The sequence below is a fragment of the Octopus bimaculoides genome, chromosome 11, assembly GCF_001194135.2.
Source record: "Octopus bimaculoides isolate UCB-OBI-ISO-001 chromosome 11, ASM119413v2, whole genome shotgun sequence".
NCBI lineage: Eukaryota > Metazoa > Mollusca > Cephalopoda > Octopoda > Octopodidae > Octopus > Octopus bimaculoides.
The window spans coordinates 51,870,129-51,885,718 of NC_068991.1; the positions used below are offsets into that span (position 1 = coordinate 51,870,129).

At 35.7% G+C, this 15,590-nt stretch overlaps 1 protein-coding gene across 1 annotated transcript in view; it reads right to left on the reverse strand.

Annotated features, from left to right (window-relative positions):
• The window catches only part of LOC106879851 (zinc finger FYVE domain-containing protein 1), a 28,819-nt gene extending 16,718 nt beyond the window's left edge, over positions 1-12,101 (reverse strand). Inside the window, exons 1-2 of the mRNA XM_014929567.2 lie at positions 11,064-12,101; positions 1,648-2,152 (exon numbers count right to left, since the gene is read on the reverse strand). Of these exons, the coding sequence (XP_014785053.1) occupies positions 1,648-2,152; positions 11,064-11,921 (1,363 nt within the window). The 5' untranslated portion in view covers positions 11,922-12,101. The remainder of the gene's footprint in view (positions 1-1,647; positions 2,153-11,063) is intronic.
• Between the last annotated feature and the right edge of the window lie 3,489 nt (positions 12,102-15,590).

Sequence of the window (15,590 nt, forward strand, 5' to 3'; positions counted from 1 at the left end):
GATGGATGTGTAATGTCAGTGTGCATACTAGACAGAGCGTAAGTACCTTGAGAGAAAAGTTGAACCTAAGAAGTATCAGTTGTGGTGTGCAAGAGAGACTATTGCGCTGGTATGGTCATGTGGTGAGAATGGATGACGATAGCTGTGTGAAAAAGTGCCACTCCCAAGCAGTTGAGGGAACCTGTGGAAGAGGTAGGCCCAGGAAGACTTGGGATGAGGTGGTGAGGCACGACCTCCGAACATTGGGCCTCACCAAGGCGATGACTTCTGACCGAGACCTTTGGAAATATGCTGTGCGTGAGAAGACCTGGCAAGCCAAGTGAGGCCTAAATCCAGGGCCTCTGCCATAGAGCACATCTCACACCCATATCGACTATTTCTAAAAGGCTGCGCTTTCCTTATAATATCCCATTTAAGACTAAATTCAATTCCACTTTCCTTCAGTTCCCAAATCTTGCTAGATAAGGACATACAATAGGCCTTATGTTCGAGCCTAAAAGATGAAAAATGGTTACTAATACGTTTTTTCATATTCATTGAACATCCTATATATACAAAGTTACCAGCTACAGTTGTGATTGTACACTTATAGATTACGTTTTGGGTTAGACATCAGCCTAATAATTGACAGTGGGATTTAACTCTATAATTGCAACTAGGAGAAATACTACTATTAATATTATTGATATTCATACCATTATTATTATTAATATTACTATTACTAATAATTCCTACTACTACTGCTGTATGTGTTATTTTCACATCTGGTATTATCTCTCCATTTTCCAACTATATATATATCTCACTTTTTGCCTCCCCTTCTCCAATCTTTTATCTAATGTCTCTTGAAAATTTTTGGGGAAGGGGACTAGTCGATTACATTGACCCTGGTGTTTGACTGGTACTCTTTCCATTGACCCCAAAAGGATGAAAAGGCAAAGTTGACCTTGGTGGAATTGGAACTCAGAATATAAAGACAGACAAAATACCACTAAGCATTTCACCCAGCATGCTAACGACTCTGCCAGTTCGCCACCTTGCTAGTATTACATAATGATTATGTCACATAACTACTTGAACCATACATATAAAATGCATTCAAAATATACTTGATTTTCAAATAATAAATTAAGATATATAAAGATGTTGTTCTTCTTCTACTTCGCACATGCTTTTGTATTTTTATATATATATATATCTTTTTTCCCCTCTTTTGTGTATTTTTTTTTTTTGTACGTATACTTGTAAGAAAAAATCTTTTGCTATTTAAGCAACCAATAAAACATACATTTTTCAAGTCAAGATTGTTTGCCAACATAACATGGCAGTCCTGATTTAGGAAGAATGTTGCTGTAATTTAACCCCAGTAAACATCATCTCCAGCTGGCTATACAACACGATCTGTGTCCTTATATTTTTGAACGAGGGAATCTAGCACCCCAACTCAGCTCATAACAATATCTGAGTATCGCGATTTCCAGGTTATTTCCTTTCATCAGCACAGAATAATTGTTCGGCTAGAGGTGGCACTGCCAAATTCCCGTTCGAAATACATTGTTTTCAAAGTGACAACTGGTCACTGATCTTTATTTTTATTATAATTATTATTTTAAGAATCCAGTCAAATTTAGAAAAGACTATGTTTACCTGTCCGTAAAACTTTGGTATGCATGGTTTCATGAAAGATGATTACACTTGGTCCCATAGTAGAGAGGGAGAGGTTCAAATTGCACCGTTTATTCGCTGCTTTCAGCTCTTCTGCAAAATGTTTCCCATATGCATTAGAAGCGTCACCGAGAAAGTAAAAGAGATCATTGTGCAGGCGCTCAGCACGTGTTCTGTAGATAACAATGTCAGAGACAGCAAGGACTTTGAGTAGAAGGCGTGTTCTTTGGTTTTGGTTTTTTGTCACACCCAACATACCTTCAGTGTCTATGATTACTGCTTTGTTTATTGGATCATAAGCTGCCCAAACTCCTATGGTGCAGGAGTCCTGAGATGTTGAAGTTGGAAACACCTCTTTACCATGGAAAAAAGTGTGGTTGAGTGTATGAGATTTGCCATCACCAGTGTTGCCAAATATAGAAATAACTTTCACAAGACAGTTTACGTTACATCCAAGTCTCTTAAGTAGATCTTCCTCACTTTCAATCTGAAAAAGATAAATGGTAAATAAAAATATATATAATGAATAAAAAAATATGTAATAAAAATAAGGATGATGAAAATAAGTTAATTCTACGTTATTTTTAATGACAAAAAAGAAAAAATCCAAAATTATGATTCTATAGTGAATACTGGGTTCTATGGACTAAGACCCCTGCCTTGTGTTTTCAAAGAACAGATGATGAGATTTTGTGACAGTTATGTCTTTTCCAAATGGCATTATTTGGTTCACCATAAGCCAATCTATTGTTACATTATCAGAACTCCTGATAGATAAATAATTCTGAAAGCTGATGAAACCACTTACTTTTAAATACAAAGATGGAGTATGGTCATATTAAAGTTCCATAACACCAAATAGGATATATAAATGTGAGATGTACACCTAGTAAAAATTAAAGACTAATATTAAGCCAGTTTACCTGTAGTTTAAATAGTGACTAAGATTTGCAAAAGCAGGGAGGCATTTGAATTATATAGAGAAGCTTTGAAATATTGATTTCAAATTTTGATATAAGGCCAACATTGACCCCAGTGCTCGACTGGTACTTATTTTATCAATCCCAAAAGGATGAAAAGCAAAGTCAATCTCATTAGAATTTGAACATAAAGATGGACGAAATTCTGCTAAGTACTTTTCCCAGCATATTCATGATTCTGTCAGCTTGCTGCCCAAGGATGTTTAATGTTTAAATATTAGCTGCAAATTTTGGCAAAAAACCAGCAGTTTCAGAGTTGACTGCATCAACTTCAATGTTCAACCAATACTTACTTTATCGATCCCAAAAGGATGAAAGGCAAAATTGACCCCTTCAGCATTCAAACACAGAATGTAAAGATGGATGAAATGCTGTTAAGCATTTTGCCCAGAACACAAAAATTTCTGCCAGCACACTGCCTAAAGACTTTGAAAGATTAAAAGTAAATAATTTGAAATGGTTTAAAATGAATAAATATGATCCTCTTGACAGATTTTTCCAAAATCTTCCATAAATTCATAGGCTACTTGTTTCTTGATTTTTTTTTTAAATCTCAAAAGTACCTTAACCTTTTTGATACCAGTTTAAATCTGCTAATTTTCAAGTCTTCTGACTTAAACTTTCAAAGTCATTTTATGTAAGAAACTTTTATACTTCGAAACACCAGCTTAATAATGAAATAGCTATTTTACTAAACCACTCCCATCAAAATAAATACACAGTGCATTTTTGAAGAATTAAGCACATGGAAAGGTTAGGGAAAGGGCTATATATTCAATGGCACCTTTCTAAGTTGGAACATCTACAGAGAATGCAAACTCAATACATAATCCTTAACTGTTAAGTAACACGTTGAATAGCTAAATGTTGAATAGCTAAAATAAATACTTCTGACTAGGCTGCTATCTGGTTGCATCATACCTTTATTTAGTGTTATTTAATATTTTTAAAACCACCTGTTTTCCAGAAGTGCACCTATTGTGAAGCAAATTATTTATAGCATAGACTCTTTAGTGGAATATTTTATAAGGGTATTGGGGACAAAGGGGCAATAGATACATCTAGGTGGTTAGTCTTTGTCTCCTAATTAAATATCAACCTGATAAAATTTTAAATGCAATATTACAATAAACTGCTTGTTAACAACAATCAGAATAGCAATGACAATGACAACAATAAGACTTTGAAGGTTAATATGCAAATAAACAAAACTGAATATATACAACCTTTGCATGTAAACTATAAATAACTAAAATATTTAAAAATACACTGTCAGTATTCGTGGGTATTTCCATACATGCAACAAAATAACATTCTGGTGTGTGTGTTGAAAATATATTAAATCAGAAAATAAATAACTTTCACCTGGAATCCATGTATTAGAGATTGACCAGATCTACAAGCTAATGGTTGGTGGGGTGGGGGGCATAACTAAAAGTCAAGTGGTGGTGCATCAAATACTCACTTATAGTAGGGGTGGGGTGATATGGAAATGAGTCACCCATGTCAAACTTGTAGTGCCCAGAACTAAATTACTCTGGTCTGATATTATGTGAAAGTACACTAAAAATGAGGGGAAGGGGAGGGGGCACTGAATCATAACAATGAGCAACATTTAAAAAGTGTTCACAGAAGAAAAGGGGTGATTAGTTAAAAATGTGAGACACACTGACATAGACAGTCTCATATACACACACACACACACACACACACACATATATTCTTTATATTAAATCTGTACTAATATTTTAATTTAATTAATGTAAACAATACTAAATTTTATTGTTATATAACATTAATATAATCATTATGTCTGTTATTATTCTAAAATTCAGTTGATCGGTCAAGTTTTCTCAACACACATTCACGCTACTTGTGAAGGTTTTGTCATCTCTTTTGAGGGACTCAATCACTAGAGATGAGCTTTTTTCACTTCTTCTCATGTCTTGATCTTCTTCTTCTGGAGGTTTCTTCCATTTAAATTACTTGGCAGCACTTCTTTTATTTAACTGTCCTATATGCAAAACACACCCAAACTAGCTTTTTTTTTTCATTTGCCGGTTCTGAAGGAAGGCACAACTCCCAGAGTCTCCTAGACCAGTGAGATTGATGCCGTTACTGTTTTACTTAAACCATTGGAAGTCAACAGCTGCAGGCAAAATATGACAAGCAGAGAGGAAATTCCAGAGAACCGACACCCTGGGAAGGAAGGACCAGACCATGCTTAGGGATTAGTGTGGAACCTGGGGGAAGGGAGGGCATCACACGAGTGATGGGAGGAGGAGAGACAAGTAGGACACAGGTGACATGGACACAGGAGCAGAGACCATTATGTTAACAGTAAAAAAAGGTAAAGAGAGGAAACTTGGTACCTGCAGACCTGAGGTTGGAGTGTGTTTGTGAGTGACTTTATTATTAATCAATTAGGTGGCCCTTTTCGAGATGCAAGTCAAGGATGTCTATGTGAGCAGCAGTAGCACCATCGTCCCAGATATGAGAGCAATGCTCCATTGTATCCCCCCCCCCTAAATTTTGTGTTATTAATTGTTAATTACTTCTTACACCCATTTTTGCTCTATCATTCATGCACACCAAACACACATATCCAGCAGACCATGCTAAGCTCATTTGTTTCCAGAATTCACACAGCTTTTTTATTCAAAGGCTATGGTTCATTATTAAGCAGCATTAAACTTTTGTGTACAGACATCAGATAATTAAGACTTCACTTCATAAGAGAATCCTGTTAGTTACCAGAGGTAACAATTCTTTCAGCTTTTAATGTCGTCTCATTCTTATTTTGGCCATTATGTTTCTGAAAACTATGTTGACAATGTGTCTAAATATTACATCAGTAGAATGTATGTAGAACTTAATGACAGACTCTTACTCGCATGTACTTATATGCTGTTGTTGTTGAAGCTCTTGTTGTCTTTTCTTGTTTTCCCCAAATTGAGCAGCTATTTAAGAAAACGCTACATCATAAATTGTTTTGAATACAAATCATAAAATCTAATTTCATTTTTCAAAAATTACTGAACAGAAGTAGAGCAGAATAGCTATTCACTATTTCTATTGAAATTATTTACAAGTCATCTATGTTTAAAACTCTCTCTGCTGAAAATTAATATTAACATACACTTGTTCATAAAAATAATCTTGAATGAAGAGGCTATAACACTTTACCTCTATACCGTGGTGAAAACTGACACTCTCTTTTATGGTGTAAACATCTATGACAAAGATATTTCTGCTGCTACTCATCTGATAAGGGTACAAGCACATGCATCACAACCATATGTGTGCAACATAGTAACCTCATAGTGAAAAAAACAGCACCTGACCTTGCAGGTGGAACCCAGTTAGTATTTTCTTCAGGTTGACTAGCCCATCCCACTCAAAAGGTCCCTCAATAAGGGTTGTTTTAGGATGAATGAAACATGGGTGTTTCATTCATCCTAAAACAGAATTGTACATATCGTCAGCCACTAAAAGACATGCTCAACTGGTTAAGGTCAAGCAAGTGACAAGCAAATCTGTGGTATTGAGCAGAATATTTGCTGTATCCCACCATTTACACCAAGATAAAACATGTACATGTTCACACATCCAATCAGTCAAGATCAAAAGCCACAAGAGCCACTGCCTGGTAGGGGCCTATCTTGAATGCTAGAAATTGTACATGTGCCCTACTGATCATGTAATCATGTAAATGTTAGATAGCCACCATGACAAGTATAAGTTGTTATTAATCAAACTTTCCAGACAATAACAAAGCCTCTCTGCTCGCTTTGCTATCTAATTAGTTCTAAGGGGAGGTCCCATCACCATTGGCGTGACAAAAGATGGGTCTGAAAATATTATGAAGATGCTGGAATGTAGGTAAATAGATGTGGGTTATCAATGGGAATATTCCAGAGTGAGAGCGTGTCTGTAATATTGTTCACCATCTTGGCATTGAACCCTGTGTCAACACTGTTACAGAAATACCAGGGGCTTCAGAGAGGTTACTACCCACACGGAAACACCTAAATTGCTTGCTTCTGGACTGTTGCAATCAGCTTTAATTTCAATGCAGAAAGTTTTTTATCTGATCCTGCATTACATGCAAATTGCAGCTTTGTGGGGTTTTGGTGTCACTGGAATAGCTAATCCAGCTGGATTAACAAAGATTTCAGTTTTGCCCTTGTTTACCACCCCTCATACTGATGGCTGCACTAGGAGTACTGTGGTCTTTGTTCCTTCTAAACAGCTTCCAGTACATCTCAATAGGAATTCCAAGACCATCACAAAGAAGACTTGAGAAATAGTATGCTCCATCATGATGCTTATTTCTAGTGTCTGCCAGTTGGTCATGAATTCCTATTAATACTGAACTAAGATGTAAAACTATAATCATCATTTAATGTCTGTTTTCCATGCTGGCATGGGTTGGACAGTTTGACAAGACCTGGAAAAGTTGGGAACTGCACCAGGCTCCATTGTCTGTTTTGGCTTGGTTTCTACAGCTGGATGCCCTTCCTAATGCCAGTCACTTTATAGAGTGTACCAGATGCCTTTTATGTGGCACCAGTGCATTTTACAAGCCACTAGCACCCACCAGTGAGAAGCAAAGAGGCCAATTCTTTCTCATTCGTTTATGGAACATTAATCATATGCATTTTGCAGGTCAAACTAAATAACATGAAAGGCTCTTTTTTTTTTTTACCTTTCTTAGAATGCTGAATGAAGTTTCAAATCATCTGGATGTGCTTAAAACAACCTGGAAATCCTAAGACATCAGCTTTCTGAATCACTATAGATGAGGCATGCGTCAGACGTGCAAACTATTTAGTGTGGATTCAATATTGCCAGTGTTAGTTTGAAGGAATATTTCTGTGTATGTAATCCTATCTTGCCAGCTGACACTGAAAGAATCTGGAAACACTGGATAAATAAGGCTGCCTTAATAATGTGTTGGTTGTATGTGGTCCAGGTCTTGCACACATATAAGAAAAATTGGAAATATACAGGTTGCTCAGTAGACGGAGATTTTGGTATGGTGGCTAAGATAATTGTTTCTTTCAATCCTTTCTTTTAAGCCTTTCAAAAGGTGCAATGACCTGTTAAAGGTGGTTCTGAATCTCCTCACCCAATATTTTTCACCGTACATTTGAATGAACCAATGAACAGTCATTCAAAATGATGATGCCAAGATATGTACAGTGGGAGACTGTAGTTTATTAATGTTGTCGTACCAAAGAGAGTAGGACAGGAGGACGGTACAGCATGTCATTGACACTCTTTCATAAGTTATGGCTGCTAGAGCTATAAAAGCACAGCATACTATAGTTCAATAATCTGTTCAGAGCTGAGCTTGGTGATCTGCAGCTTTCTGCTGTTTAAAGTTCCTGTTGAATCAGAAGTTAATAACGTCTTCCCATCCTTTTTTTCCTATTTTGAGTAATGGCAGCATCGTCACATAAATGAATACATTAAGTCAATTGTCATCTAACTTTTTCGACCATTGACCCCCTTTAGTCACTTCTTCCACATCGACCACCCTCCTCATTTAGAATATCATAATACCCTACCCTACCGTACTATATATTAAATGTGTACTGGGTACTGATGCTGGCAATTAAAATGTTAGCTAAAATATACATGTACGACAAATTAAGAAATTCTATTGAAGATGACACACTTATTACATTTAAAACTACGTGTACAAGTATACAATATTAAACTTTCAATTTTTGTGAAATTGTTTTCACAGTTAGAAAATGTGAAAAACGCATCATATTTGCTGGAATATCTTTTATTGAAATTGACAACATCAATATGAGGGGTGAGCATGGCGCTAAGTATTTCAGGCAGTTCATCTGGGTGAGCTGGTCTTTTGCATGCCGACCCCGCCACTTCAACCCCTTGGCTATGATTGACCCCCTGTAATTCCTCGCTGACCCCTAGGGGGTCCCTAAGACCCCCTTTGGTGACCCCTGCATTAAACAGTCCAGGAGCCAGCATGTAGCCAAGCCTGGAACTGATTTCTACCTCATAACTGTTAAACTGTCAGAGGCAATCTGACTGAGAACATTTCATACAATTTTTCTATTTACAATTTTAAAAGCCTTTTACAGATCCACAAATGCAACGAACAGAACTGGATGTTATTGCTTGCATTTTTCTCAAAGCTGCCTTGACTGTGGATCAGCTACAGCAGATACCACACAGTGACTTACGTGTGATATTTTCTAATATTAAAGCAGTTTTTCTAATCTGTTCTTAGCTAACTTGGAGGAAACAGATTTGTCTCTTTTGTTTATGTAGTGACAATGTTAGTCGTTTCAACATTGATTTATGTTTCTCTTGGTTCCATGCTATCATAACGTAGTGATGAAGTACTCTTGTGTATAGATAGCCGTTGCTCTTTCAAGATCTCAGCTAGACTGTTGTACGATCCAGATTTTCGAATGTTCAGCGTTTTTGTTACAGCACTAACTTCAGCAGAGGTTGGTGGCTCATATCAGTGGTAGATTATGAGTATTTCCCAAAATTCTCTCTGGCTGGAGTCACTGGTTTAGGAATTGGTTGACAGGTTTTCTCCAATGATCTACTGTCAATGGGAATTTGAATTTTTTAAGGTTTTCAATTTATCATTCATATGCGCACACACACAGCAAGATGATATCTCTGGAATAACTTTGAAGCTAAGGAAAAAAAAAAGGTTGTGAAGGGGGAGGGTGGATTGAAAAGAGGAAACGGGGGGGAAACGAAGAGGGACAGAGGAAGGAAGAGGGAACAAAGACAGGAAGGAAAGATAGAAAGAATGACGGTAGGGGGATGAAGGGAGGGAGAGGGGTACTGGAGGGAATGAAGGAAGGAAGAATCGAAGAAAGTGAAAAAAACAAAAATAAATAATAAAGGAGTGAATGAAAAGTATAAACAAAGCAAGAAATATACAAAAGAAAAAGAGCGAAATAAAAACAGAGTAAAAGAAAGGGAAAGAGAAAAAGCAATTTAACAAGAAAATAAGTACGAGAGAAAAAAGACGGAAAACAAAAGAAAATATTAGGTAGAAAAAGACAGAAGAAAGAAAAGAATTTTACTCGGGTTGTTGATATTTATGTTTGTTTATAATATTTACCATTTGAATGGAAATATGGCTTTGAAGTGTGGCTCAACTCCGAGGAAACCAGGGCATTTAACAGAAAAGCCTTCCCTCAAAGAAATGTGGAGACAAATACCAATGATGTCGATAGACAGGCAAAAAGGAGAGACATAAATTAATTCTGTAAACACTTGTTAAATTGGAACAATTAGGAGCGAGAAAATCTTATTTGGGTCACCTGAGAATAAACAGTATAAAAATAATGTTAGATATTCTGAGACGGTTGAAAGAGTGCAGTAGGGTAAAATAAAATAAATATTTTAAGAAAACATAAGCGTTCGATAAGGGAGCCCTAATACAGAAATATCACTTAGTTTGTTAAAATATTACACACTGAGGGGAAAAAAACATCGAAGAAACTAATCGAAAAGTCCATTTTATATTGGAAGCTTTGTTTACTATGTAGATATAGAGTAAGGAAAGGCGAGAGGAAGAAGAGCTGTTATCATAGAACATATCAGATAAACAAAAATAAATATCAGTAAATCGATGAGTAAAAAAAAGAGATTCAAAGAAAGCAATATGTGGTGTTGTGAAAAATAGTCAATATTTTGTTTTTAACGATCATATGTGATTAATCACACTGAAAGTAATAGTCATTGGTTGGTAATAAAGACAATGATATAAACAATAAAAATAGGACGAGCTTTTCTTTCATAGCCACACCATAGTCAATTAGTACCAGTAATGCAGGACCCCGCTGACTTCATTAATTATATCGTTTCCTAAACAAAAATTAGTGTCAGCAACTTTTATTAAAATTAATGACTGTAAATAATAGCGAAAAATGGCACAAGGCCACATATTTTGGAGAAGTAACTCAACCCCAGTTCTAGACTATTTGCCCGATCCCCCCATAGGAATTGAACTGGAAACCTAACAAAATACATTTTGCCTGACATTCTCTACCCAGAAATTTTGAAGAAGAAATTAAATTAACCTCGGTATTCGATGAGTATCTATTTATCAACCCTGGAAAATAAAGTTGATACTAACCAAATTTGAACTGAGAACGTAATAATAATAATGATGATGATTTCTAATTTAGGAACAAGATCAGTTATTTTCAGGGGTGGGGATTAGTTAAACCATCGATCTCAGTGTTCGACTGGCACTATATTTCATCGACCTCGGAGGGATGAGAGGCAAAAATAATTTCGGACAAATTTGAACTCAAATAATAATAATAATAAATTAATTAATTAGTTAAAAAATCAATTAATTAATAATGCTGACAGTGGTATTAATAATATTGACAACGAACTTACGAGCAGTTTTTCTTCTTCGTCAACAAGTTTGAAGCAAACACATTCATCGTAAGACACTTTGTTTTTGTTTTGAGCAGTGGAGCCCGGTTGGGGTAGTTTTTTGTCAACTTCCTTCGAGGTTGTCGCCATATCTTTTTCGTTGATACACACATCAGGAATACTTTGTATACTAGAATCAGAATGGGCACTAGAGAAGGACATTTCTGTTTCGGGCAGAGTTTGTGCAAGCTCTTGTGGCAGAGTCACATAAGTTAGGGAATCATCATTGTCACCGATCGGAGATAAAGGTTTAATAATTGGATTACAAGTAAACACTGTGGCTGCACTTGCCGTGTTAGAAATGGTGCTATTATTATTATTGCTCGTTGTTTGAAGTAGCAGAGTGGCTGGCTGGCTTTGATCTGAACATTGAGGAAGTGAACTTGTATTAGGAGTTGGGTGCACTAATGAAACTAAGGTTGGTTGCTGAGCTTTTTTCTCGTAGTCACGGAAGCGAAGTCGCCTATGGGAGCACCGTCTGCTATTAGAGCGATGCAAGGCTTCATTGCACTGGTAGCACAAATTTAATTGACAATCTTCACAGCGGACATCAGCATAGTTCTTGTTGTCACAAAACGAACTAGCGCAAAGCTTTGACGACGGTGGTGGTGCCAATGGCTGTCTTTCATGACATACAAACTTAGAATTGTGATGTATGGTTTTTTCACAGTCCTTACATTGAAGTGTACCACATTTATCACATCTGAAATCAGCTTCCGTCCGGTCCTGGGGACAGCAAAGCCGTTCCTGACAGAATTCTCGAGACGATCTCACCTTTGAGGAAGCTGTCGTCGATGATGATGACCTTGGGATCATCATTTACTAAAATAAAGATACTTCTCACCACTATTAGCATCCATTTTGGAGCAAATTATTATTTATGTTTCACTGCTGCTGTTATATAGCCTCGGTATCACTTCACGTTAGTTTCGTATCAAAACACCAACCACTGTGTCTTTTTTCTTGAAGTTTCTTTAATATTAATAAACTTCAGTTTTTATTATATTCTCTCCAAATCACCAACATATTTATTGTACCAGCTATATATAGTCTTACAATTTCTATAAATTTAACAGACTTGATGTCAGCAGCTGATGACCTGGAATAAAAACACCTTTATCAATGTTATTGTTATGAAAATAAAGTCTAGCTGACGGATTGTTAGAATTAAAAATAGATTATGAAGTATGTAGGTATGAAAATGGAAAACTTGAATAGAGGACTGACTATCGTAAAAATTACTGGCATTTATGTTATTTCTTCCCTGGTTAACCATAATCAAAACATTTTATCGAATGCATCATTCCAATCGTGATCATCCTGTCTTTTTTTCCCCTGCAAATAATGTATCTACAACCACATTATCCTTTAAATGCAGAGGAACTAAGATGCAAGAGATTTGCCTGCTATTTTTAGCACTTCTATCAACTGCGAACAGGCCTCCTTGAGAGCTTGACGTAATTCCTTATTATTTCTTTTCTTTCGAAAGAATATATTTAATTTCCCCCAAAGACAAAACCATTATGACATAATTGATATATCGTGAATGTCCCTATGTGATTTTATTTGATTCCACAAAATAAATGTCACCCTTTTCTCTCTATTAAGTTGCGATAAAGGTATAGAAATGTCATGAAAAAATTTTTAATGAATGAATTTACAGAAGACAACCATAATTAGATGTTGGCTGTAGTTGCTATTGGTATATTAGCAGAGCTTAAAATGAGCACAGGATCCAAACATTGGATCAATCTATAATTAACACTGGGAAATTCTGTTATTATGAACTGCCAGAAGTAATAAAAAGGAAAGATATTGCATATGTAAAGCTTTACTTTAAATTACTTTAAAGTAAAGCTACTGTATATCTCTCGCTGAGAGATTTTGGAACAATAATGTTTCTATTTATATTGTATATGTTAAAAGCAATAATAATCTTCTGTGACAACGCACGATGCCAACGGTTTAAAGTGTATGTCTTTAGAAAGTAATAGAGAGTATAAATCCGATTCCTGAACTGTGCACCTCAATACATTGATGTGTCGTGAAATATAGCGAGGTGTGTCGAAAAAAATTACACTTTATGAACATGAAAGCTAAAACTTTAAATACAATATCATAATAACTATGTTTTGTTTACTAAATAAAGAAGTACTTAATTATCCTTATTTAGATCATATTCATGGATTAAATATATGAATACCTTTTTCTAATGCGTTGTTTGATTTTATGCACAAAGTGCGCAAAAATACTATTTTCTTTAAAGTGAGACGTTAACAAGAAAAAAAAAACAAAAAAAAAACAGAGAAGAGAAAGTTGTGAAGTAATGATTGTTGTTTACTGTTGTTTAGCACCCAGGACAACTGAATTAGCAGGCCTACGACTGAAGAGGGTTTCCATTAGTAGCTGTAACCAAATTTCACATATATGTATGTATGTATGTGTGTATGTATGTATGCAGATTTATGTTTTATGTATGTATTCTCATGCTTATATTCTTTTATTCTTTTATTTGTTTCAGTCATTTGACTGCGGCCATGCTGGAACACCGCCTTTAGTCGAGCAAATTGACCCGAGGACTTATTCTTTGTAAGCCTAATACTTATTCTATCGGATTCTTTTGTCAAACTGTTAAGTTACGAGGACGTAAACACACCAGTATCGGTTGTCAAACGATGTTGGGGACAAACACAAACACACACACACACATATATATATATGAATACAGTGTACATTTAAACACATAAGAGATATCCATTATAGGATACCAGACACGCTAGAAAGAATAGCCAAAATCCATGGATTTGGGATTTTGGCTATTTCTTCTAGCGTGCCAGGTATCCTATGATGGATACCTCTTATGTGTTTAAATGTACACTGTATTCAGATGAATAATATATAGTCTATTGACTAATTTTTCTACATGCTATGCCACTGGTAAAAATTTCTAAAATTTTTATTATCCTGATATTATTAATTATATATATATATATATATATATATATATACGACAGGCTTCTTTCAGTTTCTGTCTACCAAATCCACTCACAAGGCATTGGTTGGCCCAAGGTGTCACGCAGTGGAACTGAACCCAGAACCATGTAGTTGGTAAGCAAGCTACACAGCCACTGCTGCACCTATGTAGTTGCAAATCTAGACATGCTCATATATATTTAAATGATAAACTTCTGAAAAGCTTTACAGATTTTTACAGTTCCAGTGATGGATTGGATTTATGGTCTTCAAATTAGCTTTTTCTTTTCTGGTTTTAGTGACACGTGTATGTATGCTGTATGTACATATGTATGTATGCATGTATGCATACTATCTTTTTTCATTTTCTGACTACAGTCATGCTGGGGACCCATCCTAAAAGGTTTAGTCGAACATATTGATCCCAGTCCTTATTTTTTAAGCCTAGTATTCTATCAGTTCCTTTGGTCAAACCACTATATTATGGGGATACAAACAAGCCAGCACAGGTTGTCAAATTGTGGTGCAAGACAAACACATACACAAAGACACATGCATGCATGCATGCACACACACATACAAGTGTGCACGCGCACACACACACACCCACACACACACACAAAATGGGCTTCTTTTAGCTTTCTGTCTACCAAATCCACTCACATGACTTTGATCAGCTCGAAGCTATAGTAAAGCACACTTGCCCCGTGTGCTACACAGTGGGACTGAACCTGAGAATGCATGGTTGGAAAGTGAGCTTCTTAACCTGCACCTTATTACATACGAATAAAGTAAGATAGCAATTAAGTGTATAGACCGTATCACTTTATATCAAGTTTTACATCCTTCAATATGAGATTTCATTGCATTAGGTATTTAGGACATTTTAAGTTTCAAGTAAATGTTTCCTTATTGTTTTCTATAAATTTTGAGATATACTTACATTGTGATTTCTGCAATGTGGTACATAAATTGTCAAGTAAATGAGAGGCATCCTTGCCTCCACTGATTCTGTTGCAAAGTGTTGAGTAAAGTTATTTCCTTGCAGACCTCCTTTGAGTCTTTTTATTATCACTGGGTCACACATAGTCCCCAGGTGGTAACATTGATTTCAAGGCCTTATTCAAAGGCATTTATTCAAAGACATTTATACATTGTCTCAATTTTTTTGCCCTGAAGAAATATTTACCTCACAATTTTCAAAATGCAAATTTAATTTATAAGTTTGTAATTTGTATGAGAGTGAATATGGAAACAATTGTAGGCAAGTGTAAATTGACAATATGTTAATAAATTAACATAATAAATTCTATGAATGCTAATAACACAGTTTCATCAAAGAGATATGTGGGTTTCATAGAGGGAAATTTCAAAGCAAGGTTCAACAATCACACCTTAAGCTTCAGACACTGGAATCAATGAAAAACTACCAAATTATCCAGTTACGTATATATGGTTCTTAAAAGAACAAGTTTTCAGCTATAGGATTTACTAGAAGATCTTAGCAAAGTGTAA